Here is a 25,597-nt window from a genome sequence, read left to right on the forward strand (position 1 = left end):
TTTTTTTTTTTTTTTTTTTTTTTTTTTTTTTTTTTTACATTTCTTAAAATTCAAGGCAGACTAAAAGCAAATTACATAAATGACCAAAGATTAATATTTTTGATAAACCTCATAACTTTTTAAATCATTGTCTACCTCTAATTTGCAATTTAACTATTTTAACCATTTTCTGGATCTTAAAAATTAAAGGAAGCAAAATTAATGATTTGAAATCTGGATTTTTTATAGCATGTGAAAGATCTACAAGTGTGTCAATCGACTTGTACATTACATCTTAACAAGCTTTTACTTATGTTCAAAATGAGAATCAAGCATCTTAGCAAATTTTTGGTGGATCATGTTTTAAAATATTACTCGATTCTCGAAAATTTGCATTCTTCAAAAACACAATAGTGAATTCGAGCCAAATGTCAAAAGCGAAATAAATATTTTAACAGCAACTTTGGTTGGTTTTCAAAAATTCTGCTTGGTTCTTGAAATTATTTTTTTTAAATAGGTACTAAAAACATTTGTTAGTATAATTTTACAGAACATAAACTAAATAATTATCTCTAACAGAGTTGATAGAGCAGGTTTAATCATTTTGAAGGCAGATTTTTGTTAGAAAAGTAGGTCACTTTGAAGGCAGACTTGTTTTTGGTTGGTTCGTCGGTTAGCTCGGCCTACGAAAAATGAGATTACTGTAAGCTTGTATGATTTCATTTTTCAGGCAGAGTGTCGGGTGCTCGACTTCAGCGAATGCGGCTCTCCGGGGAAAGCAGAGACAGAGTGTGTGAAAACTACAGCTGCGACCTCCAGGTAGCTACCAACACCCCAACTCGGCATTTTTTCCTTCTATTTTTCTTTTTCCATCAGTGTCTAAAGGAAAATACTATTTACCTCTCTTTGTTAGAGAGAAAAAAAAAATGTGCTTTACTTGTAATTCTAGATTACCCGTCTGAACTGATAGCATCAACTATATTGAGAAGCCTTATTAAGGCACATGAGCCCTGATAGCTCAAAATATTACAAACCTGAGTTAAAAAGCGTCTCTCTTCCGATGAGGGAAGTAACAATTTTTATTTTTTAAGGGTAAGAACTGAGCAAATGTGAAAAGTATAAAATGAGTGTTGCGTACAAAATTTAGACGACACGGGTCACGGCTGCGTGGATTGCATCGGCAAGGTGTGGGACGGTCCTCGAGCTCAAACCTGCCATGCTGATTCTCCTGCACATATGACAGATGTATAAATGTTTTGTTCTTTATTTTTTCACTTCAATTTTTCTGTGCTGGTTATGTTTTACTTGTGAAATAGCAAGAAAATATAGCGCGAAAAAATCAATTTCATGTTTGATAAATATTCTAATAAGGTTTAATAAATTTATGGTAATAAAAATATTTATAAATTAATTACACTATTAGGTGTGATATTAAATTTTATATTTTAAACTTCCAATTCAGCCTTTAGTAAATCAGAGAATTTTAGAAAGCTAAAAAAACTGATAAGACTAATAGACATCTCAAAATTCATTTATTGGGTTAAAAGAATTGCGATCTTTTTATCTTTACCAATTCAAAATTTGAGAAAAACATAAATGATTACTAATGGCATCTATGTTTCTCTTTTTTTAAAATGAAAATTTTGAACATTATTTTTTTTTCTCTTAAAAAAAAAACGAAAACACTACAGAAACTAAATTCCAGTGATAGCATAGGTGAATGATTGGGCATTTGGGGGAAAATAAAGGGATATTAAAGCAAAGATAAGATGGTTCCTTACCCATCAGAGGTCATGTAAATGTGATATTCTTTGGTCATGAAGCTAACTTGTTCCGAGTTCAATCCAGTGAATGTAAACATTCCAATCTGTTTGATGATGTGACTCCACTCACCAGGTGTACCTGCCACACATGGACGGTGAATAACACTCCCACACAACAAACCCTTCTCTAATTATTTCACATATGTTTAAATAAGATAAATAATCTTGATTGATCATATTGTATCTTCTACAATATTTTAAATTCTCCAAATGAACAATCCCTGTTTTCTCACTACAACCACAACAGATTGACGAGAAAAAACCATCGCTGTCACATCAATACACAAGGCCGGCGCCCCCAGGTGCCCCCCTTAATCATTCACCCATCGTAGCCAATTTTCTAAGGAGTCTAAAACGAGCTTCCTAGATATGACATGTACTAAATGAATCATGATAGATAAAATGGATCAAAGGTAAAACTAAATCAAGCACCTATTTTTTATTCAAATTAAGCATGGTGAAGGAACAATAAAAAAAAATCTACCCCACTCCATCAACAATTTAGTTAAAGACGAGGATATAAATGAACTACCGTTAAGAGGTCGAGATTATTAGCCTCGATCAATATGAAGGTTCAAAAAAACAACCATCAATTTTGGATGCGACTACAGTTTAGTTAAAGACGAGGGTTCAAATAAACTAAACTTAAGAGGTCGAGATTATTAGCCTCGATCAATATGAAGGTTCAAATAAACAACCTTAGATTTTGGATGAGCTGCAATTCATCACTATTGTTCTAGTTCTTAACTGAAACTTTTACGATGAATTTTATTTTGGAGTATATTAATTTATTTGACTTCGAAAACTACATTCGACATGACATGATTAAGTTAGATTTTGGGTTAGAACTCAAATTAGAATACTCTTATCATTCACCTTAGCCTTTGAACAAAACTGATAGCAAAGAGGCTACTAAGCACTCAGAACGAGAATACTAAAAGAACCACGTAAACATCAGCAGTGATATCGGGAGAATGAATAATAAGAACAAGAACACTAACCTCGAGCACTCAAGGCGTCAAAAAGTTGCTGGCGCATGCTAATAATACGGTCTGCCATGGCCTTCAACTCAATAGTCCATTCATTGAACAAATCCCTAACGTTGAAACAAAGAAAATAATTTCATTATGCATGAACAGTTAAACCGGTTCCATACGGGTTCTCAGGATTGGAAAGAAAGTCTAGGTGAGCATCTTGCATATATGTATGTTCACCTTCCCAATCTCTGTTACGGGCATATGAGAAGTTTTAATTATTACCTGTCCTTCAGGATTGTAGCGACAATGGATGCCCCATGAATGGGTGGGTTTGAGTACATGGGCCTTATCACTAGTTTCAGCTGGCTCTCTACCCTGCTCGCAACATCAGCATTCTTGCAGACCTGTGCGACAGTTACAAAGCGTAAGATCAAGGCAGTAGAGCTGAAATACCAGCTCAGACCCCATCCCATCCATCTTCATGCTAAAAATATTTTTTTAAAGAAAAAAAATGTTCATCAATAGTAATAATACCATTCTAAATTGTATCCTTACCAATTTGTTAACATCTTTTTTTTGTTAATAATAATACAAAGGCGATGCTACAAGGGTTATTATATATGTATCCGAGTTGAAGGGAAGGATAACCTTTTCATTTCATTTTCTCTTAGAAATGCTAAGTCAAACTTTTCCTTAGTACTATGTTAACAAAAAAGATGATAATCCCACAGACTCAATTAATCAATGATTCAATCAGTTAAGGTATGCTGTTATATGACATCCCAATGAATCACTAGTAAGAATATTCTTCCAAAAATCTTACAATGCTTAAAGCGCCAACACGTTCACCGTAGAGACCCAAATTCTTCGCGTAACTCTGGGCTACAAAACATTCACCTCCATCGGCAACAAATAAGCGTACAGGTTGTGCATCCGCATCCAGACTTCCACTGGCAAAACCCTGGATCATAAAAGGCAAAAATATCAGAAACTTAAACAGCAAGATTGTCTTATTAAGTTCCTGACATGCAAGTCATTTCTCATTTTTTACTATGTGTAGACCTCTCTACCTGGTAAGCACTGTCAAAGAAAGGTAAAAGCTGTTTCGATCTCATCAACTTCCTGATCTGATCCCATTGTTCAAGGGTTGGATCGACACCAGTTGGGTTATGAGCACATGCATGAAGCAGTACTATGGCTCCAGATGGAGCGGAACCAAGATCTTCCAAGAGGCCTGTGACATTAAATTGTCCAACCCAATGGTACGCAATAATAAGGTACTAACATACACAACATCATAAGTTTCCGTAACAAATCATCTTAAATCACTCCTACATAGAATGCCAGGGGCACTGCAGTGTAGAAGACTATACAAGTTCAGAATAATTTAATTGCGGCACAACTTCCATTACAGATAAAACACATTGGAACTCATTATGGAGGTAGAACCAAAAAAGATACATTAAACAGTTAAAATAGAGTACGAGTTCGAACCTTGAAAATCCAACCCTCGTGTAGAGGGATCATAATATCGATAAGTTTTTACTGACAGACCAGCCAGAGTAAAAACTTTGGGATGGTTTCCCCATGTTGGCAGGGGAATGTATATGAGCCGCTGGAAAACAAGAAAAAAGGAATCATGAGAGAGCTATTACCATGTACAAGTAAAGCCTAATAAGTACGATAATGGACACCTAAACATTCCACACCTCGTGATAATGTCTTGCCAAAAATTCACCACCGACCCTCAATGATCCAGTACCAGACAAGCATTGAACAGTTGTGACACGGTTCTCGAGAATAGCAGGGCTATATAAAAGTTAGAATTAGATCATCTAAAAGAAAACTATTGAACGAAGGATGCGGATCTGAGCATAAGCAACCAAATATAAAGGCAACAACTAGCAAATAAAATTTGGTATAGCTTACCTGTCGGCGCCAAAAATAAGCTTAGCGCTCTGTTTATTAAACTCTGCCAATCCAACAATCGGAAGATACTCCTTAACTCGTGAACTGCAGATAATTAAGAATAGAACCTCAACATATATCTACATTAAGTAAGATTATTAAGAGAATGATCAAGAAAATTACCTATCATTAACAAGCTGATGCTCTGCTTTTCTGACAACGTTCAAGACAAGTGGTTTTCCTTCCTATCAGATCGAAATACCACAAGATTAGAAAATTTCTAAATAGACAAACGAACCGCTTAGACATCTTAACAGCGATAAGATAGTATAATCAAGCTCCGACTATTTTTAACACCAAAATAGATTAACAACATCGCGATTTAAAGCAACAGATACGTACCTCTGTCCTATAAGCACCGACGCCCAGATTCAACTTGTTCGGGCTTGGATCTTTGTTGAAAGCAACAGTCACCTATCAATTCCAAGTTCAACACAATAATTGATATATATTAGTAAAATTTCCTCCAAAACATCGGATAGATAGACGCAAAATTCGTAAATATGCAACGAATAAACATAGGCGAGAAGCTTTTTGTCCGACAGTCATCAAAACATCAGATAGACGCAAATGTGTAAATATGCAATAAATAAAAAAGGCAAGCAGTTTTTTGTCCGATAGTCATTCTATTCCCTAAAATGATCCTTCAGCGTTTCTAAAGCCATAATAAACAGCTGATAAGCGGAACAATTTCCAAAACACTACAAAATGACATCGGAAACAACCGTCAACTAGAAAAATTAGGAAAACACATAGCCACGATCACGATCCACAACCAGCCAACAAAAAAGTCCCGATCACGAGGATCCAAAAGCTCGACAGAGTTCATTTCCATAATATACGGTAAAATAGAAACAGACAAGTTAGAATCAGACGCAAAAATTAAAAACTAACAACACGAGAACAGAAGGAAAAAAAAACGAAAACGAAATCCTCTGAACTTGTCGGCAAGCAAACAAAACAATGCAACTCTAAAGCAGATTAATAGGCAAATCAAGGAAAGAAAAGCCTAAAACGATTGATCAAAAGACATAGCGATACAGAGAGAGAGAGAGAGAGAGAGAGAGATTACTCCGAGAATAGGATCTTCAGGAGCACGAACAACATGAGCGAAAACCGAATCACTTTGCAACGAGGAAGTAGCAGAAGCAGAGAGTGAATCAGCCATGGCGGATGAAGACGATTGAACCAGATGCCTAACGAGAGCGTTAATTCTTCGATCGGTTGGATCACTATTTGAAGTCGAACTACCGGAAATAGCAGTGTGTTGAACGTCAAACAAGGGGCGCATCTCGCGTGCTCTCAATTCCCTTTTTACTTTTTCCTTTTTCTTCCTTGATTTACTCTTTTTCCCTCTTTTTTTTTCTTTTCTCTACTTTGGCGCTGTTTTATTTTTCACAGTTCGACTTTCCCTTTTATACGTAGTCGAAGACGAGGCTTTCATTCCAGAACCGTCCCACCGATATACATTTCTGATTATTACTATAAAAAGAAAATAAATGTAATTAAATTTTTTTAAAAAAAATAAATAATAAAAAATAAACCAAATTTATCAGCCTATCCCTCCAACCACGCGTGTAACAACTCTTTTTTAATACTTTTTATTTTATTTTCCGAATATACATATATATATATATATATATGATACCATACAAATATATTGGGAAATTTTATTTTTAAAATACTAAATTAATAAGTAGCTCATAAATTTCGAAAAGTTTCAATAATATTCAAATTAAAAATAAAAAATAAAAAATATTATTAGTTTTAGATACACTTCGTTTCAAAAATACATTACAACAAGTTGGTTAATACCCTCAACAAATTTAAAAATACTTTTACCATTAATACTAAATTTAAAAGTACCTATAAAATTTTAATTTACCTTTTTATATTTATTTTTAAAAAAATATTACCATAAATATATGGATAAAAACTGTCTAATGAAACCTGGTAAATTATTTATAAACGCTTTAATGTTACTTCGTAAAGTTCACGAACATTTTTTAAATTTAGTATTAACAGTAGACGTTTTTAAACTAAGAGTATTTGTGAAACTTTGAAGATTCAATAGAAAAAATAAAATAAAATAAAATATTGACTATTTATATTTAAAATGAACGAAATTTTTATTTTTTATATTTTTTTAGGGCTATTTTAAAGAAAATACCAAGTTATTGTTATTAATTAATTTTTTTTAACATATATACAATGGAGAAGTAAACGATGTGACACGTGGCAAGCGGCAATGTTTTGTTGGCACGCATACCGAGGGAGACAGAGGTCATTGCAACCCATGTTTCGCACGTGGCATTCAGGTGCACGAAATGGATTAGGACTAATTTCCCTTGGCACGTTTCTCGAGCACTCCCACGTGGCTCAAGCACGGACGCCTGCGATGGCACGGAATGGTTGTTTTTGTCTCTGTCCTACGAATTATTCTGTTCATATTTTTATATATTAAATATTTTATTTTTTTATACTTTGTTGGTATTAAGAATTGACATTTTTAATTATAGCTTATTTTTAAAATATAATGTGCTCATATAATTATATGTCAATGGAGCTTTTATGTTGACTTTTTTTAATTATTAAAATAAACTTTAAGTTTATAATATGTTATGTTATATTTTAATAGTCTCGCAATCATTTTTTTAAAATTAATTAATTTTTCTAAATTTGGAAGTATGAGCCTAATATATTATAATATATAGTTTTTAAATTATTTGTATATTTTCAGTACTTTTAAATTTTAATTCTAATATATATATTAAAAAATAACAGCTTTTCCTCTACGCCAAGAAGAAACATAATTGCACAGAGAAAGAATGAGAAACCCTACGTTTATCTTTGTAACCAATCCATCACTTTCACAATTCTATCCACATTCTCTTTGGTTCTACACAATTTTCAACCATCATATAAATTCTTATAATTTCTATCGAATCTGTGTTAGTTTAGTCTCAAAAATTTAAATTTCAACGAGAAAATTCTAATCGAAATTTTGATAGTGTGAAGAGAAGAAAGAAGTCATGGCTCACGTTTGACACCTTTGCCGGTGGTAGGTGAACCCTATAGCTTCTTCTCCGTCACGAGAACAATAGTTGCAATGGCAAGCAGCTCTAGGACAATCGGGTGCGCTTGGTCGGGCGAGTAGAGGGAAGAGTAGGAAAGAAAGAAAAAAAATATTATGTCAAAATTTAGTGTAACTTATTGTTAGTTTGAATTAGTCAAGATATTCGTAATCAGTTAATATTTGGAGAATAATATATTAATAATAGAATATATCTTTAGATATTATTAATTGGTTAATATTTTTATTTTAAAATTTGATTACTATATATTTTATTTTATTCTCAAGTTATATTTTTATTATTTGTAGGTATTAGACAGTAGCTTGTATCATATCTAAATGCTGTGAATAACAATAAAGATCGAACGATTTCAATTCTATTTTCTCATTCTTAAATCTGTATTGTTTACTTGAGTAATAATATTTTCAATTCTTATATCTGTATTGTTTCTTTGAGTAATAATATTTTCAATGGTAAATATTGTGTTACTATTTTAATTGAATTTTATGTCTAATAAAATTTAAAATTTTTAATTTCGTGTTTTTAGTAAATTCATTATATTTATATATATAAATAAAACATATGAATTAAATTATAATTTGAAAATTTAAATAAATACAAACAATATACTAAATTTATAATTTAACATAAATAAAATTATGTAACAATTTATGATTTCAAACAAAATAAATGAGTACCAAAGTTCAATATTCAACAATTTGGTCATTAATTTTTACCGCTTAAAATATTATTAGGATTAAATTATTACGTTAAAAAATAAAAATAAAAACACTATAATTATTCACTAATGGATGATTAAGCCATTGAAACATTGGCGGGAAGGATGTGTTGGAGAAGGCAAGAATGCGAGAAGGCATATGGACGGACACGTGGGACGTCGGCTTCCAAACGAGCCAGAGGAGATTCAGTGCTTATTATCTGGACGACATGTCGTGCCCCTTTATAGATATGACTTTATTTCACGCACTTAACAACAGCGTTGTTATGGAGTCACACCAATCAAATTTTGTCTCCCAAAAATGGCTTTTGGATTCAGGCAAAGGCTCAAGCACACTATTATTTATTTTAAATCATATTATTTGTTTTTTATTATCTAATTTCTACTAATATTCTTAAAAAATAATCGAGAATTATACATTCAAATATTTAAAAAATTAATAAAAATAGAAAATTAAACGCTTTTATTATTATTAATTGTTTATCGGACGATTTTCTGTGTTCGACGAAGAGAGTGGGAGAGGACTTTTTCACTTGGGTTCATGTTCATCCCCACCAAATGTTTAGTTTTTTTTTTTATTTTTTATTTTTTAAATCCTTATTTTCTATCACAGATTCCTTTTGAAAGTGTTCAACGGGAAAGGAGTCGACAACATTTGGGGTACTACTAACCTAGTATCGACGGTACTTCTTTATAGACAGTGGATTTTGTGTGTTTGTGTGTGGAATCTTACGAGCACCTTTTAATTGATTAATTAATTTTAAAATGTGCCTAATAATTAAATTTTTTTTATTTTAATTTTATATTTAATGTATGTTTGAATTTAAAAAATGTTTCTATACGCTTTAAAATTCTTAATTTTTGAATTTTTTATTTATTATAGTTTTGCTAGGAAACCCAAAACAAAGTCATGAGAACTTGTACAGTATCATCTAACATGGTATCGGAGTTATGCTCTAAACTTAGCCATGTCAATAAAACCCTTAAATGTCGAACAAAAGACTCCAAAAGATAAAGAAGTAGAGTCTCCTCGAAGGCATAGTAAAAAAATGAGGTGTTGGAAGAAAGTCCACATCGACTAATTTAAGGAATTGGTATGAGTTTTTTAAATATTTATATTGATAAATTAATTGGTACAAATTTAATCTTTTAAACCCATTTAATTTAATTTCAATGAATTTTAAGAATTAAATAAAGTGTAGTAAATAAGTTGAGTAAAAAAATTTATAAAATGCACATATTACATTTATGTTTTTTAGTATGCAAATTCCTATAATGGAAATAAAAAATCAATAATTAAACTCTTAAAATGAGAAAAAAAAAATTAATTTAATTAGAAGCTTGTTATGATTTTAATAGGGAATAAAAAAATGTATGCATTTAACTCATTTATAAATTAACAAAATTAAACTCTTAATTTTAATTATGATAAGGTTATGCTCTTGGTAATTCAAAATATTTATAAAACTATCTAACTAATATTTATTATTTTTTTATAATCAAAATTATCATTTATTAGTTGACTAATTATATCAAAATTGATTTATTAAATTTACATTTCTACCCTTTAAAATAAACAAAAAAAAAATAATTTTCAACATAGTTAAGCGGTATTAATTCTATTAAAGTTTAAGGTTTGAATAATGATCTATCCATGACTCGAAACTAGTAGGCGGGATTTTTATTTTTATTTTATTTTATTTTATTTTTGCTATGAGGATAAGAGGAAATACAAATAAAAATCTGAAAAAAAAAGAAAAAAAAAAAAAAGAAAAGTCTATGGCTAGAATTTGGGCATCAATTTGCTGTATATAGTCCCTACTCTATCAATCAGTCCACTTCCTTCCATTTCTCTCTCTTTCCTTTTCATAGCCTTTTTTTTTTCTCTCTATTTATTTTCATACAAATATTTTCAAATATTTTAGATTCATTTCATTCAACCCCACCCTACACAATTCCCTCACCCTTTTAAATACATATATAAAAAAAATAATTAAATCATATTAAATATGAATATTCGTAATTTTATATTTTATTTTTAAAAATATTTATCTGTTGTAATATGTATAGTTTAGCTAATAAAAAAATTAAATTTATTTTAATATATTCTCATTCAGACGGACTCAAAAAATGAAGAATTAAATTGACTTTTAACAGCTAAGCTTATCACCCAACCTATGGGGTTGGGTTGGGTTGATCAAAGTCTGAGGTTGAGTTGAGCTTATATTCAATTATAATTTTTTTTTATTGAATTTCTATTTCTATTTTATTTATTTTAAATGTTTATTACATTTAATCGATAATATTATTCATATGGTATAGTTTCATTTAATATTTATACTTCAAAATTTTATATTAATTAAAAACTATGATATCCAAATTTAAAAATATATTAATTTTTTATATTTTTAATTTATAAAATATAGTGTTATATTGAGAAGTATGACCAGACATCGATTCAAATATGATTTGTATGTTAATCCCTTTCGCACGTGCGAAAAAGGCAGGGGGAAAAATAAGGTAAATAAATAATTAAAAAAAGAAAGAAGGGTGAGAGTCTCAGAGGAGGAGAGAGAGGCGGAGGATGGATATGGTTCATTGGTGAGTGACAGAAAAAGGGCGGTACGTGTTTTCTGGAGTGTTGGTTCCGTGCTTTTATTCTGTGAGATGTCAGGTGGCGGTTGCAGCATAGTTTGGTTCAGAAGAGATCTCAGGGTTGAAGATAACCCTGCTCTTACCGCCGCCGTCAGGTCCGGCGCCGTCGTTGCCGTCTTCATCTGGGCACCGGAGGAAGAAGGTCACTACTATCCCGGCAGAGTCTCGCGATGGTGGCTCAAACAGAGCTTGGCTCTTCTCGATTCCTCTCTTAGAAGTCTCGGTACTTTTCTTGTCACTAAGAGATCCACCAACACCATTTCTGCTTTGCTCGACGTCTTTAAAGCCACTGGTGCTTCTCAGCTCTTCTTCAATCACTTATACGGTCTGTTCTTCGCTTCAATTTCAAATCCTTATTTGAATCGGTTCTTTAATTTCTCTCGTCTTCTTGTTTGTTTGTTTATTTAAGATTATTGTGTTCGGAAAGAGATTGTTTCTATCAGCCTTTTCTGGAATTGATTTCTCTGTGTTCTGGAATTATGAAGTTTCTGCTCAGTGTATGATTGTTCTTGGCTGTGTTCGTCCGTTTCATTTTTGTTCATCTGCTTGTAAATTGCTATTAATTAGTGGGCGAAATCTGCTTATTATTGGTATAAATTGTAATCGTTCGAGAATTTCATAGAATTGGAAAGAGGGAAGGTCCTTAAATGGTTGTGATGCGAATAATTTCCATGTAGAATTGGCATCTTATGGAGTTTCCTTTGATGCCTTGATAATGATTTGGAAATACATATCTTATGAAAGCAAATTTGTTTGTCAGATCCTTTATCGCTCGTTCGGGATCATCGAGCGAAGGAGGTGTTATCTGCTCAAGGCATCGGCGTAAGGTCGTACAATGCCGATTTACTGTATGAACCGTGGGACGTTAAGGATGCCAATGGCAATCCATTTACCACCTTTGCTGGTTTTTGGGAGAGATGTCTCAGCATGCCTTGTGATCCAGAGGCACCACTTCTCCCACCTAAGAGAATAATTTCAGGTTGCCTTTTCTATCATTTAGTTCAACAAGTTTTGTGTTTACTTCAATTTTTCTTTTCTTATCGAATATACGATTGATCGGTAACTCTCTAGTTGTCGTGTTTGTTTGTTCTTCGTGACGTTTGTTCGTAAGAGAAAACGCTCTATTGATTTCAGTCTATGGTGTGAGGTTTGAAGAGTTACAGAAAATTGATTATTTCATTCTATGCTGTAATATATCAAATGTGTTTTGTGTACCACAAAGTTGCATAGTTGGTTCCACGTTGTCGGTGGAAAATCGAGACGATTACCTTTCCCCAATGTAACTTTACGCTCTTTGTTGTGTCATTACAGCCTATGGCTCGATTAATAAGAAAGTAGTTTCGTTTGTTACATATTTTAGGTGGCTCGTTCTGGCTTATTATTACGTTGGTGCGTAAGCATAGTATAGATTTCGAGAACATCATCGGTCTAAATATTGTCTATTGTTAAGAGTTACCGATCAGATAACGTCGTCGATCTTAAAGCTTCACTCTAAATATTGTGTTTGCTCCTTCAGGTGATGCATCTAGGAGGTGCCCATGTGACACATTGGTATTCGAAGACGAATCGGAGAAGGGAAGCAACGCGCTTCTTGCCCGAGCATGGTCTCCTGGATGGAGCAACGCGGACAAGGCTTTGACCACGTTCATCAATGGACCATTAATCGAGTACTCAAAGAATCGAAGGAAGGCGGATAGTGCAACCACCTCATTTCTGTCTCCTCACTTGCATTTCGGAGAGGTAAGCGTGAGAAAAGTGTTTCATCTCGTTCGAATGAAGCAGGTTTTATGGGCGAACGAAGGGAACGAGGCTGGCGAAGAGAGTGTCAACTTGTTTCTCAAGTCTATAGGGCTCAGAGAGTATTCCAGATACATGAGTTTCAACCATCCGTACAGTCATGAAAGGCCTCTTCTTGGGCATCTTAAATTCTTCCCTTGGGTTGTGGATGAAGGCTATTTTAAAGCATGGAGGCAAGGAAGGACTGGTTATCCATTAGTGGATGCTGGTATGAGGGAATTGTGGGCTACGGGGTGGCTGCACGATCGGATCCGAGTCGTAGTTTCGAGTTTCTTTGTCAAGGTTCTGCAGCTTCCTTGGAGATGGGGAATGAAGTATTTCTGGGATACTCTCTTGGATGCCGACCTCGAGAGTGATGCTCTTGGTTGGCAATACATATCTGGCACTCTTCCTGATAGTCGTGAATTTGATCGTATCGACAACCCACAGGTGCACACACTTTTCGAGTTCTTCCTCAAATAAACACGGTTGTCCTCTGAATTTATCTAAAATCTAATATCTTTCAACTTCGTGCTTGTTCGAAAAGGTTTCTTATTGAGGGTTCTAGACATGAAAATTTTTAAAAATGGTCTTATTGTATTGAGTACGACGGGTCGGAGTATGGAGAATTGTATCTCCGAGCTCAAGGGAAGGAGTACATGCCAAAACGACAACTTTTTCTCTTAGATTACATGTGTTTCTGGATGTAACTGTCTGAACTGGTAGTTGGTTTTTTGCAGCTTGAGGGTTATAAATGCGACCCGTATGGAGAATACGTCCGGAGATGGCTTCCTGAACTTTCTAGATTGCCCACTGAATGGATTCATCATCCATGGAATGCACCGGAGTACGTACTCCAAGCTGCTGGGATCGAGCTTGGATCGAACTACCCTCTTCCCATCGTAGGACTGGATGCAGCTAAAGCGAGGTTGGAAGAAGCGCTGTCGGAGATGTGGCAACAAGAAGCAGCTTCAAGGGCTGCGATCGAGAATGGAACTGAAGAGGGACTTGGGGACTCTTCCGAGTCGATCCCAATTGCATTTCCTCAAGAAATAACAATGGAGGAGGAGGACGTTGAGCCTGCAAGGATGAACGCTCATACAATTCGGTGCTACGAGGATCAGATGGTCCCAAGCATGACGAGTTCGGTGAGATTAGGAGATGAACCTTCTTTGAACATTCAAAGTACAGCAGAAGATGGTAGAGGAGAAGTACCTATAAATGCAAATTTAAACCAAGAGCCAACCAGAAATGTAGTGAACCCAAGAGTTCGGCCAACCGATCCAACGCAGACTCGACTTCCCTATACCCCAGGTATCGGCCTACGAACTGCTGCTGAAGATTCTACTGCAGAGTCCTATTCCAGTAGCGATGTGAGACGAGAGAGAGACGGAGGTGTGGTGCCTGTTTGGTCTCCACCGAGTTCGAGTTACACCGAGCAGTTTGTGGTCGACGAAAATGGCATCGGAACAAGCTCTTCGTTCTTGCAAGGGCATCAACAGAGTCATCAAATAATTAACTGGAGGCGACTATCTCAGACTGGGTAACAACTTGTGAATCATTAGTCATTTCTCCAATGGCCAAATCCCACGATGAGTAGTCGGTAGCTTGGTACGATACCGACTAACTGATAGAAGCAGTTCATCTGCCGATGATCGTCTCCCTCCCGCTCTTCCCGTATCACGGTTGTATCATATGTCTTGCTATGCTGTATAGTGAAGATTGTAATTTGTGTAGCTGTAACACGAGCGTAGAGAATTGAAATAGTGATTGTCGTCGTAGTCGTCGTCATCGTCGTCTTTGAATAAACTCAGGTTTGCGACTAGCCCGGATTCTTGTAAGCTTATTCTTAAGCTATGGAAATATTTCTCTATCTTGCTTGCCTTTTCAGATCAGATGCCTATAACTCTTTTCTCTCTTGGAAAAGAAGCTAAGGTAAATGCAGACTACCATTTTAAGTGTTTATTACATAATTATTTAAGGATTATGTTTATTAGATAATTATATATAATTATAAAATGCTTTATTTTCGCACAAATTAAATTTTAAAATAATTTCTTTAAAATATAAATTAATCCAAAATTTTAAATTATTAATTTTATCAATCAATTTTGTTGAGCTGTTTTGCAATTTTTTTTAATTAGAAAAAAAAAAACCTTTGAAAAGAAGCGCATCCAATGAACTCCACAATGTGCTCATTGGATTCCATTTTGGGACCACCAAAGAAAGTCAACGCTTAAATTACCTCAAAAATCATAACTTTTGAGCTACTTTGAAGCAATTATGGATATTTTATTTTATTTTAATTTTCTTGCTTTGTTTAATTTCTACCAACTTCACATTCAACTCATAATTGCAACAAACTCATAATTGCAACGATCTTATCGTAGGAGTTGAGCTCTACGAATTGAACTGTATCCCCCGAGATAAGTGGGACTTGTATGAAGGAGTCAGATTCTTCTTCTATTTTTAACAAGTCATCGAGCCTCCATAAGGGGACCAGAAAACATCTTTCGATTTACCCTTAGCCCTTGCCACCTTCCATAATAAGTCCTCGAGCCTCTTTTACACTGCCTTTCTCATAGAAGCCACCTGAAGAGATTAAAAAGATAAAGTAGCTTTTTGACCCCTCAAATTGAATTCTGTAGTCGAGAATGTTGTAATAAGAAATTGACCGACCGACCATATTAGAGTTTTGGTGGTAAGGTCATGAAAATTGACCGACATAATAGATATGAAATGACTTTAATTTTCAGATTTTTGAATCAACCAAAATATTGTGGCTCAAGCTTGACTCGCTCAACCGACCATTTGGTCAATTATCCCTTTCTCACGCCCTTTCATTATTTGCTCAATTGTTTCAATTAGTTCATTTATTAATTGTTCTTATTTCCAATATTTTATTTTATTTTATTAAATATGTTCAATTAAATATATATATATATATATATATATATATATATATAACCAATTACAGTTATATAATTAATACCTGATTTATTAATTTATTTTGAGGAAATTAAATTAAAATTAAATTAAAAAAATTAGAAAGCAAGAGTGGTCGGTGACCCGTACCTACACGTGTCAAAATCATGTCATTTACTGAGACATGTGGAGTTATTGCATGTTTTTTTTTCTCAATTTATTGTTAAAAATATTCCCATATTTTTATTTTAAAAATATGATTGAATTTTCCATCCCACGTAGGATTGTAACATAATTAAAAAAAAAAAAGTGAAAAATTAAAAAAAAAACACACACAAAGTCAACAGTAAAAAAACAAGAAAGTCAACAGAGAAGAAAGTCAAAGTCCCATTTTGTGGGCAATTTTCCTTTTTTTTATTTTCTTTTTAGAATTCAGACTCAAAGTGAATGAACCTATAAAAGGTTTTTATTTTTTATTTTTTTTTATTAAATCTTAATTATTTTAAATTGTGATAAAAATTTATATGTTCGCTTCCCTTTTCTCTCTCCCTCTGAAATCAAGAACTCCAAGAAGAACAAGAAGGTGAAGCGACGTCGCACGGAAGGAGGTGCAAAAGCGCAGCCCAGTTTTCCCCCGGTACAGGTTCGAGCCATTGTTTTGGGGTTTTGTTTCGTTTTTCTTTTGGATTATTAACCATGGTTGAGTTGGGAATTTGATGGTGCAGTTGGTGAATTTGGAGAGGGTTTGATTCGGATTCAGCTGATGGATAAGCTGTGCTGTTTTAATGCTTCATACTCTCGGGTAAGAACTAAGAACAGCCTCTCTTACCTTTTGTGTTTCACCGTTCTTCAATTCCAGCTGTGTTGATTCCTTCTGTGCCATGAATTTACCAAATCCACTGATAAATTTTGTACTCGATTCTGGAAATTCTTACGATTCTAGCACCGTTCCAGCTCACCGCTAGCAGATATTGTTCTATTTGATCAGTTAGAGAGAGGTTTACAGAATGTTTCGTTAATTCTCGTTGACACTCGTTCCTTTCTCCAATTGATGTGGGATCCCTTAATCTACCTCATTCGAGGACTAGCGTCCTTGCTGGCACACTGCCTCGTGTTCACCCCTTTCGAGGTTCAGCCTCCTCACTGGCACATCGCCCAGTGTTTGGCTCTGATACCATTTATAACGGTCTAAGCCCACTGCTAGTATATATTGTCCTCTTTGAACTTTCTCAAAGTTTTTAAAATGTGTCTGTTGAGGAGAGGTTTTCACGCCCTTATGAAAAATGATTCGTTCTCCTCCCAACCGACGTAGGATCTCACAAAATCTCTGTAGGATCAAGGCATAATGCATAGCTTTAGTGTTCTATGTATAGAGGGAATTGATTATGTTCGTTGTCTTCTAGCCGATGCTGCCCCAAAATGAGTGATATTTTGAACGGGATACTCGGAAGGTGTAATAACCTAAACCCACCGCTAGCAGATATTGTTCTCTTTGAGCTTTATTTTCTGGGTTTTTCCTCACGGTTTTTAAAACGCGTCTACTAGGGAGAGAGGTATCCACACCCTTATGAAAAATGTTTCGTTCTCCTCCCAACCGATGTAGGATCTCACAAAATCTCAGAAGGGTCAAGTCGTAGTGCATAGCTTTAGTGTTCTACGTATAGAGGGAATTGGTTATGTTCGTTGTCTTCTAGCCAATGCTGCCCCAAAATGAGTACTCGTAAGGTGTAATAACCTAAACCCACTGCTAGCAGATATTGTTCTCTTTGGGCTTTCTTTTCTAGGTTTTCTCTCACGGTTTTTAAAACGCGTCTACTAGGGAGAGAGCTATCCACACCCTTATAGATGTTCTCTTCTCCAACCGACGTGAGATCTCACAGAAAGATTATTAATTTGGTGGTGTAGGTTCGGTCGGCATCGAACTACGGTAAAGGAAGAAGCCATGAAGGAGTAATCAAGTATGGATTCTGCCTGGTGAAAGGGAAAGCTAACCATCCCATGGAAGATTACCATGTTGCTAAGTTCGTTCAAATTCAAGAACATGAACTGGGGCTGTTTGCTATCTACGATGGCCATGTTCAACAAACTGTGCCTGCTTACTTACAAAAGCATCTCTTTTCTAATATCCTCAAAGAGGTGACAACCAACTTCTACCCCACCCTGCCCTATCTGAGTATCCATTCATGTGCCTTTTCTTTTCATTACAGGAGGACTTTTGGGTCGACCCGAACAGCTCCATCTCGAAAGCCTACGAGAAAACGGACCAGGCGATTCTATCTCACAGCTCTGACTTGGGTCGTGGCGGATCAACCGCTGTTACTGCTATTCTGATTAACGGTCAACGACTATGGGTGGCCAACGTCGGAGATTCACGCGCTGTTCTTTCGAGAGGCGGTGAAGCTATACAAATGACCATTGATCACGAGCCGAATGCTGAACGCAGTATCATCGAGAATAAAGGTGGCTTCGTTTCTAACATGCCAGGTAACTTATATAGAACATATAGTACTAATGGCTTGGTTCATATCAGTTTGAGTTTGAGTTTATGTTTTGTTTTCCTATAAAAACAGGAGACGTACCTCGAGTGAACGGTCAGCTAGCGGTTTCGCGAGCATTTGGAGACAAGAGTCTCAAATCTCACCTACGATCGGATCCCGACATACGTGATATTAACATAGACGCCAACACGGACGTATTAATTCTCGCTAGCGATGGTCTTTGGAAGGTGTTATCATCACCTTTCATTCCTAAACACTTCTAGAAATCATTCATTTGTGTTCTTATGAATGTGGATTGAAACAGGTCATGTCGAATCAAGAAGCGGTCGATATCGCACGAAGAATCAAGGACCCGATGAAGGCTGCAAAGCAGTTAATAACAGAGGCTTTGCTGAACGAGAGTAAAGACGACATATCGTGCATTGTCGTTAGATTTAGATAGTAAAGACGACATTCAGTATATACCCCAAATAAGATGAAATTTATGTTTTAGGCCAACAAAGTAAATATACATGTTTCGGGTTTACTGTATCTGTAAATTAGATTAGGCTGATTATGTTTAATTTCAATTTTTATTATATTAATGAGCCCAAGCCCAGCCCAAAGCCCAAAGCCCAGAGCCCAAAGTCCAAGCCCAAGCCCAAGCCCAAAGCCCACATATTATTGCCGTATTGAGAAAATTACCAAATTACCCCCGCAGAAACGGTCGTCTAGGGTTTCAGGCGCTATATATATTCATCGTAAGCTTTAATTCAAAGGCATACGATTCCAATTTTACAGCTTCTTGGCTTTTGGGGGTTTCTGGCATTAGGGTTTGATTTCATTGTTGATTAAATTGGCCTCTCCTTTCAGCTTCAAGTGGTGAGATCTTTTGATCGTATTCTTGGTGGCTTTGTTCTGGAGGCGTACATTGATTCTCTGAGTTTTGGGGGTTTTCTTTTGTCCAGATTTTGTGCTATCACATCTCTGGTTCCCCTTGCTTGGGTACATTGCCCTTGAAATCCTTCATTTTTATTCCATTTTTGTGTATGAATCTTCTGGATTTGGGAATTCGTTTTCGTTTTTGTTTTTTGATGGTCTATTTGGTTGTTCGTGTTATATGAACTGCGTCGGTCCCACATCGATTTATTTCATCCTATGATGCTTCTTTATGAGCCATTGAATCTGGATTCTTCAGCAACTGAGTTGGGCTGGGCTCCGTTGGGAAATAAAGACTCAATATCTCTTCTTTATATATCTTCTGGGCCGGGCCCAATAGCTTGGGTTCATCTGATTCATGGATCCCCTATTTACTCAAATATCACAAAAGACAAGAGTTTTAAAATAAATGAACCAAATATTTGGAAGTTTTCGAACTTATATATGGTGGTGTGCGCGAGGAGGTGACCTTTGGCGAATAAGAAAAGAGATGTTTGTACTCGATTCTGGAAATTCTTACGATTCTAGCACCGTTCAAGCTCACTGTTAGCAGATATTGTTCTATTTGGTCTGTTAGAAAGAGGTTTACAGAATGTTTCGTTATCCTCCCGACCAACGTGGGATCCCACACTCCACCCCTTTCAAGGCTAGCATTCTCGTTGGCACTCGTTCCTTTCTCCAATTGATGTGGGATCCCTTAATCTACCTCATTCGAGGACTAGCGTCTTTGCTGGCACACTCCCTCGTGTTCACTCCTTTCGAGGTTCAGCTTCCTCACTGGCACATCGCCCAGTGTTTGGCTCTGATACCATTTGTAACGGTCTAAGCCCACTGCTAGTATATATTGTCCTCTTTGAACTTTCTCAAAGTTTTTAAAATGTGTCCGTTGAGGAGAGGTTTTCACGCCCTTATGAAAAATGATTCGTTCTCCTCCCAACCAACGTAGGATCTCACAAAATCTCTATAGGATAAAGGCATAGTGCATTGCATTAGTGTTCTATGTATAGAGGGAATTGATTATGTTCTTTGTCTTCTAGCCGATGCTGCCCCAAAATGTGTGATATTTTGAATGGGATACTCGGAAGGTATAATAACCTAAGCCCACCGCTAGCAGATATTGTTCTCTTTGAGCTTTATTTTCTGGGTTTTCTCTCACGGTTTTTAAAACGCGTCTACTAGGGAGAGAGGTATCCACACCCTTATGAAAAATGTTTCGTTCTCCTCCCAACCAATGTAGGATCTCACAAAATCTCAGTAGGGTCAAGTCGTAGTGCATAGCTTTAGTGTTCTACGTATAGAGGGAATTGGTTATGTTCGTTTTCTTCTAGCCGATGCTGCCCCAAAATGAGTGATATTTTGAATGGAATACTCGGAAGGTGTAATAACCTAAACCCACCGCTAGCAGATATTGTTCTCTTTGAACTTTCTTTTCTGGGTTTTCCCTCACGGTTTTTAAAACGTGTCTACTAGGGAGAGAGGTATCCACACCCTTATAGATGTTCTCTTCTCCAATCGACGTGGGATCTCACAGAAAGATTATTAATCTGGTGGTGTAGGTTCGGTCGGCGTCGAACTACGGTAAAGGAAGAAGCCATGAAGGAGTAATCAAGTATGGATTCTGCCTGGTGAAAGGGAAAGCTAACCATCCCATGGAAGATTACCATGTTGCTAAGTTCGTTCAAATTCAAGAACATGAATTGGGGCTGTTTGCTATCTACGATGGCCATGTTCAACAAACTGTGCCTGCTTACTTACAAAAGCATCTCTTTTCTAATATCCTCAAAGAGGTGACAACCAACTTCTACCCCACCCTGCCCTATTTGAGTGTCCATTCATGTGCCTTTTCTTTTCATTACAGGAGGACTTTTGGGTCGACCCGAACAGCTCCATCTTGAAAGCCTACGAGAAAACGGACCAGGCGATTCTATCTCACAGCTCTGACTTGGGTCGTGGCGGATCAACCGCTGTTACTGCTATTCTGATTAACGGTCAACGACTATGGGTGGCCAACGTCGGAGATTCACGCGCTGTTCTTTCGAGAGGCGGTGAAGCTATACAAATGACCATTGATCACGAGCCGAATGCTGAACGCAGTATCATCGAGAATAAAGGTGGCTTCGTTTCTAACATGCCAGGTAACTTATATAGAACATATAGTACTAATGGCTTGGTTCATATCAGTTTGAGTTTGAGTTTATGTTTTGTTTTACTATAAAAACAGGAGACGTACCTCGAGTGAACGGTCAGCTAGCGGTTTCGCGAGCATTTGGAGACAAGAGTCTCAAATCTCACCTACGATCGGATCCCGACATACGTGATATTAACATAGACGCCAACACGGACGTATTAATTCTCGCTAGCGATGGTCTTTGGAAGGTGTTATCATCACCTTTCATTCCTAAACACTTCTAGAAATCATTCATTTGTGTTCTTATGAATGTGGATTGAAACAGGTCATGTCGAATCAAGAAGCGGTCGATATCGCACGAAGAATCAAGGACCCGATGAAGGCTGCAAAGCAGTTAATAACAGAGGCTTTGCTGAACGAGAGTAAAGACGACATATCGTGCATTGTCGTTAGATTTAGATAGTAAAGACGACATTCAGTATATACCCCAAATAAGATGAAATTTATGTTTTAGGCCAACAAAGTAAATATACATGTTTCGGGTTTACTGTATCTGTCCACAAAACCAGTGGGTTGCATTTTCAGCAGAATCATCTTCTTCCCTAAGAAGAGTGGATGAGTGGGTGAAGGATCTTCAACTAGAACCCTGTCTTTCAATTGACGTGGTCGGGGATGACAATGATTCAGATACTTTCTTCCCGCGAACTCCAGAGCGAACTGCAACTCACACACCCCGACGTGGAGAACCCAATCTGACAGAAGAGATTTTGTATGCCAATAGCATCATTGGGTCGCTCAATTCTTCCTCAACCGTGGCTCACATCTCTGGCATTGGCTTAAAAGCCATACCCACAATCTCGCACCTATCCGGTCTTAGATCTGTCAACTTGTCTGGAAATCTCATAGGTAATTCCTTCTTATATCTCCAAATGTTTGGCATAGCACTATTCTTGCCACTTACATGGTTGGTTGCCAGATCACATTAACCCTGGATCACTGCCCAAGGGATTGCATACTCTTAACTTGTCCAGGAACAAGATCAGTGCCATTGAAGGACTCAAAGAATTAGCACGACTTCGGATACTCAATCTGAGTTACAATCGTATATCTCACATTGGACATGGTACTGTTTGAAAAACGTATCGAAAGGTCTAAAACTTATCAATTTCTGATGATTCTGAATGTGCAATTTGTTGAAATGTACACCAGGGTTGTCAAACTGTGCGATTATGAAGGAACTCTATCTTGCTGGCAACAAGATTAGTGATGTTGATGGACTGCATCGACTCTTGAAGCTCACGGTTCTCGACCTAAGCTTCAACAAGATTTCAACAAACAAATCTCTGGCCCAACTTGTTGCCAACTACAACTCTCTTCAAGCTCTTAATCTGTTGGGGAATCCAATTCAAAGTAATGTGAGCGACGACCAGCTACGCAAGGCAGTTGTTGGCCTTCTTCCAAGTCTTGTTTATCTAAACAAGCAGCCCATCAAAGCACAGAGAGCTCGAGAAGTCGCAACTGACAGCGTTGCCAAAGCTGCACTAGGGAACGGTAGTTGGTGTTCTCATAGAAGAACATCAAGGAAAACGAGCCATATAGCACCATCGTCATCTTCCATCAGTGGGCACAGGAGTAGTGCAAGTGTTGCACACAAAGGCAGGCACAGATCAAAAGCGCCAACCTTACGCCATTCTTCTCTGGGGATGGATTCATCAGCCCTTCCATCATCATCATCTCGTTAGGATGTGTTTTCTGTTCTGTTTTGTTTCCCAATTTCTTCAGCTTTATCACATTTGCTGCCCTGTTTTTCCCGTCCATAGAACTGCGTTAGTCATGTGGTTAAAATGTTCTCTTTAACCTTAGTGAATTGAGATTGCATTTCTTAATGTCATAATCTATGACTTTCCCATTTGGTTTTGCACAAGATATGTCAGATATGTTTTCTCTGGGCTATCCCTTCCAAGCTTCTTCCCAAAGTTTTAAAACGCATGTGCTAGGGGTAGACTTGGGCTGTAACAAATTGTTACAAATAGTATCAAGGCCAGACACCGAGCAGTGTGCCAACGAGGACACTGGGCCACGAAGGGGGTGGATTGTGAGATCCCATATCGGTTGGAGAGAGGAATGAAGCATTCTTTGTAAGGGTGTGGAAACTGTGTGAAAACCTCTCCCTAACTTGGGTTGTTACAAATTGTTACAAATTCAAGGCCGACACCGAGCGGTGTGCCAGCGAGGATACTGGGCCACGAAGGGGGTGGATTGTGAGATCTCACATCGGATGGAGAGAGGAATGAAGCATTCTTTGGAAACCTCTCCCTAACTTGGGCTGTTACAAATTGTTACAAATAGTATCAAGGCCAAACACCGAGCGGTGTGCCAGCAAGGACACTGAGCCACGAAGGGGGTGGATTGTGAGATCTCATGTCGGTTGGAGAGAGAAATGAAGCATTCTTTAAAATGGTGTGGAAACTTCTTTAAAAGGGGGTGAGGAATGAAGCATTCTTTAAAAGGGTGTGGAAATCCCAAAGAGGACAATATCTACTGCAGTGGACTTAACAATTCTATCAATTCTATCCTTGACTATGTTACTAATCCCACTTTAAATCAAACTAAACAAACAGAGATTCAGCCTAACAAATAGTGTATGCCAAAGAAGATCTATATTTACCTCATTGGAGTGACAGATATTTTTTTGGCTAAGAACAAAAACAGTTCATTTCTAAACCAATATCACTCACCTTTGATAGGAATCATTCCATTTTCTTCATTTGAGCATATCTACGCAGCTTCTCATTGAAAACAACTTGAGGATCCTTCTCAATCAAGTCGCCATTTTCATTGTATGCATCCTTCAAGAAAACAACCCAATTCATTTCCGTCCCAGCCAGATAAAAGGTTCTGGGTTGCTTACGAAGCATCTGATAAGTATGCTTAGTCAAGCTGAACTCCTCCTTAAACTCCACAATATGATGAATAGAAGCCTTCTTCTCCAATGTCAAGCTCAAGAACTCATGTACCACGCCAACCCTGTACTTCTCTGCCTCCAATGTCCAAAGTTCCAGCTTCGATCCGTCCGAATATGGCGAAACCAATGGAAGTGTATTCAACAAATTCAGCTTCCTCGTATCATCCTCATCCAAATCCAAATCCTTCCCATGTTTCACAGGAAACTTGAACGCCCGTTTCGCCTTATCCTCGTTCATCACGAACTCTCTCTCGAGATCACTAACAGCCAACAGAGGATCCCAATTGACCAATTCCAGCACCCTCTTCCCATCATCTTCCACCACAACTCTGAAGAAATCCGGATATTTCCCCACTCGATCTCTAAAATCCTCTGGAATCCCAAACACCGATCTGCAGTGATAGATTTTCGACAATGGAATCCGCTTATTCGCCGACATCATCAACAACTTCCTCACAGTTCTAACCCTATCCATCTCCATCGAGTCCATAATCCCCTTCTCTTCCTCGATCAACCTCTCCATAAACTCGGTAAATCCAAACCACATTTTCCCATCCACGTGACGGTAGGGTTCGAAAATGAGCGGATGACGCTCAATAGATCGAGCGACTTTGCGTCCTCTCGGGAAACCGAGTTCGCGATAGAGCTTACCGGCATCGTCGAGGCGAAGAACATGCTCCGGCTGCTTCGAAAGGAAATCCTTCGATTTAAAAAGGAATCTGAAGAAGGAATCTGTTTCAACGATGCGCTCGAAGTAAGAAATGCGATTAGGTTCGGATTGAACGAGCTTGGTTCTAGGGCTTTCTTGCTTCTTGCGTTTCTTCCTGAACTTCTTGGGGAGCTTGGTGACGAGGAAGGAGGTGGAAAATGGGAGTTTCTGGTTGAGGAAGGAAGCAGAGGAATGGCGGAGGGTGTTCGTTAGGGTTAGGGTTTCAGGGGATTTTAGGTTGGTGACGAGAAGGCGCCAAGCCATCAGAATTTTGATTTGGTTGCTCTTGCTGATTAAACTGGACATGCTGGAAACACTGGAAATCTGGAGCTAAGTATTTCATTTTTTTCTTCACAAATTTAATTTATACTCCTAGAATTTAAGTTGTATTAATAATTATATTTATTTAAATTATTTTAAAAATTATGACATAAATCTTCATAAATAAATAAAATAGAGTAAG

The 25,597-nt window shown here is 36.8% G+C and overlaps 6 protein-coding genes across 10 annotated transcripts in view; 4 read left to right on the top strand and 2 right to left on the bottom strand.

Annotated features, from left to right (window-relative positions):
- LOC111796878 (transcription factor MYB3R-1-like) overlaps window positions 1-1,017 on the top strand; it is an 8,041-nt gene extending 7,024 nt beyond the window's left edge. For both annotated transcript variants that reach the window (XM_023679674.1, XM_023679675.1), the window contains exon 12: window positions 710-1,017. In XM_023679674.1, coding sequence (XP_023535442.1) covers window positions 710-802 — 93 coding nt within the window. In that variant the 3' untranslated portion in view covers window positions 803-1,017. The remainder of the gene's footprint in view (window positions 1-709) is intronic.
- Window positions 937-6,124, bottom strand: LOC111796879 (aspartate aminotransferase, cytoplasmic). Its single transcript, XM_023679676.1, has 12 exons — window positions 5,820-6,124; window positions 5,090-5,161; window positions 4,871-4,932; window positions 4,709-4,792; window positions 4,489-4,588; window positions 4,274-4,394; window positions 3,850-4,013; window positions 3,603-3,740; window positions 3,062-3,183; window positions 2,804-2,898; window positions 1,761-1,881; window positions 937-1,207 (listed from the first exon to the last, which is right to left on the bottom strand). Exons 1-12 carry the CDS (start codon window positions 6,036-6,038, stop codon window positions 1,123-1,125), a joined length of 1,383 nt encoding a protein of 460 aa, XP_023535444.1. The 5' UTR covers window positions 6,039-6,124; the 3' UTR covers window positions 937-1,122.
- Window positions 6,125-11,105: 4,981 nt separating this feature from the next.
- Window positions 11,106-14,880, top strand: LOC111797061 (cryptochrome-1-like). The gene is made up of 4 exons (XM_023679944.1): window positions 11,106-11,540; window positions 11,976-12,194; window positions 12,732-13,441; window positions 13,732-14,880. The coding sequence occupies exons 1-4, from the start codon at window positions 11,228-11,230 to the stop codon at window positions 14,536-14,538; spliced, it is 2,049 nt and encodes a 682-aa protein (XP_023535712.1). The 5' UTR covers window positions 11,106-11,227; the 3' UTR covers window positions 14,539-14,880.
- Window positions 14,881-16,434: 1,554 nt separating this feature from the next.
- On the top strand, window positions 16,435-22,010 carry LOC111797039 (probable protein phosphatase 2C 10). Of its 4 annotated transcripts, none has more exons than XM_023679907.1 (6): window positions 16,435-16,559; window positions 16,642-16,718; window positions 20,889-21,119; window positions 21,191-21,467; window positions 21,554-21,708; window positions 21,786-22,010. In XM_023679907.1, the coding sequence occupies exons 2-6, from the start codon at window positions 16,680-16,682 to the stop codon at window positions 21,921-21,923; spliced, it is 840 nt and encodes a 279-aa protein (XP_023535675.1). In that variant the 5' UTR covers window positions 16,435-16,559; window positions 16,642-16,679; the 3' UTR covers window positions 21,924-22,010. The 4 variants fall into 4 exon arrangements, with proteins under 4 accessions (XP_023535675.1, XP_023535676.1, XP_023535673.1 ...); XM_023679908.1 differs by having other exon boundaries at window positions 16,435-16,553; XM_023679905.1 differs by lacking the exons at window positions 20,889-21,119; window positions 21,191-21,467; window positions 21,554-21,708; window positions 21,786-22,010 and adding exons at window positions 17,822-18,052; window positions 18,124-18,400; window positions 18,487-18,641; window positions 18,719-19,648 and having other exon boundaries at window positions 16,438-16,559.
- A 454-nt stretch (window positions 22,011-22,464) lies between these two features.
- Window positions 22,465-23,381, top strand: LOC111797040 (leucine-rich repeat-containing protein 46-like). The gene has a single exon (XM_023679910.1). The coding sequence runs from the start codon at window positions 22,642-22,644 to the stop codon at window positions 23,200-23,202; it is 561 nt and encodes a 186-aa protein (XP_023535678.1). The 5' UTR covers window positions 22,465-22,641; the 3' UTR covers window positions 23,203-23,381.
- Window positions 23,174-25,507, bottom strand: LOC111797037 (protein WHAT'S THIS FACTOR 1 homolog). The gene is made up of 2 exons (XM_023679904.1): window positions 24,199-25,507; window positions 23,174-23,261 (listed from the first exon to the last, which is right to left on the bottom strand). The coding sequence occupies exon 1, from the start codon at window positions 25,438-25,440 to the stop codon at window positions 24,211-24,213; it is 1,230 nt and encodes a 409-aa protein (XP_023535672.1). The 5' UTR covers window positions 25,441-25,507; the 3' UTR covers window positions 23,174-23,261; window positions 24,199-24,210.
- Window positions 25,508-25,597: the final 90 nt, after the last annotated feature.

This window comes from Cucurbita pepo, chromosome LG06 (genome assembly GCF_002806865.2).
Source record: "Cucurbita pepo subsp. pepo cultivar mu-cu-16 chromosome LG06, ASM280686v2, whole genome shotgun sequence".
Taxonomy (NCBI): domain Eukaryota; kingdom Viridiplantae; phylum Streptophyta; class Magnoliopsida; order Cucurbitales; family Cucurbitaceae; genus Cucurbita; species Cucurbita pepo.

Bases quoted from the DNA above. Each gene is read 5' to 3' on its own strand.
- LOC111796879 (XM_023679676.1), bottom strand. From the start codon at position 6,038: ATGCGCCCCTTGTTTGACGTTCAACACACTGCTATTTCCGGTAGTTCG. The intron at 4,793-4,870 runs GTAATTTTCTTG...AATTATCTGCAG, and splicing joins CATCAGCTTGTTAATGATAG to TTCACGAGTTAAGGAGTATC. The intron at 3,184-3,602 runs GTAAGATTTTTG...ACTGTCGCACAG, and splicing joins GTGTTGGCGCTTTAAGCATT to GTCTGCAAGAATGCTGATGT.
- LOC111797061 (XM_023679944.1), top strand. From the start codon at position 11,228: ATGTCAGGTGGCGGTTGCAGCATAGTTTGGTTCAGAAGAGATCTCAGG. The intron at 11,541-11,975 runs GTCTGTTCTTCG...TTTGTTTGTCAG, and splicing joins CTTCTTCAATCACTTATACG to ATCCTTTATCGCTCGTTCGG. The intron at 12,195-12,731 runs GTTGCCTTTTCT...TTGCTCCTTCAG, and splicing joins ACCTAAGAGAATAATTTCAG to GTGATGCATCTAGGAGGTGC.
- LOC111797039 (XM_023679907.1), top strand. From the start codon at position 16,680: ATGGATAAGCTGTGCTGTTTTAATGCTTCATACTCTCGG. The intron at 21,120-21,190 runs GTGACAACCAAC...TTTTCATTACAG, and splicing joins TTTCTAATATCCTCAAAGAG to GAGGACTTTTGGGTCGACCC. The intron at 21,468-21,553 runs GTAACTTATATA...CTATAAAAACAG, and splicing joins CTTCGTTTCTAACATGCCAG to GAGACGTACCTCGAGTGAAC.
- LOC111797040 (XM_023679910.1), top strand. From the start codon at position 22,642: ATGTGCAATTTGTTGAAATGTACACCAGGGTTGTCAAACTGTGCGATT.
- LOC111797037 (XM_023679904.1), bottom strand. From the start codon at position 25,440: ATGTCCAGTTTAATCAGCAAGAGCAACCAAATCAAAATTCTGATGGCT.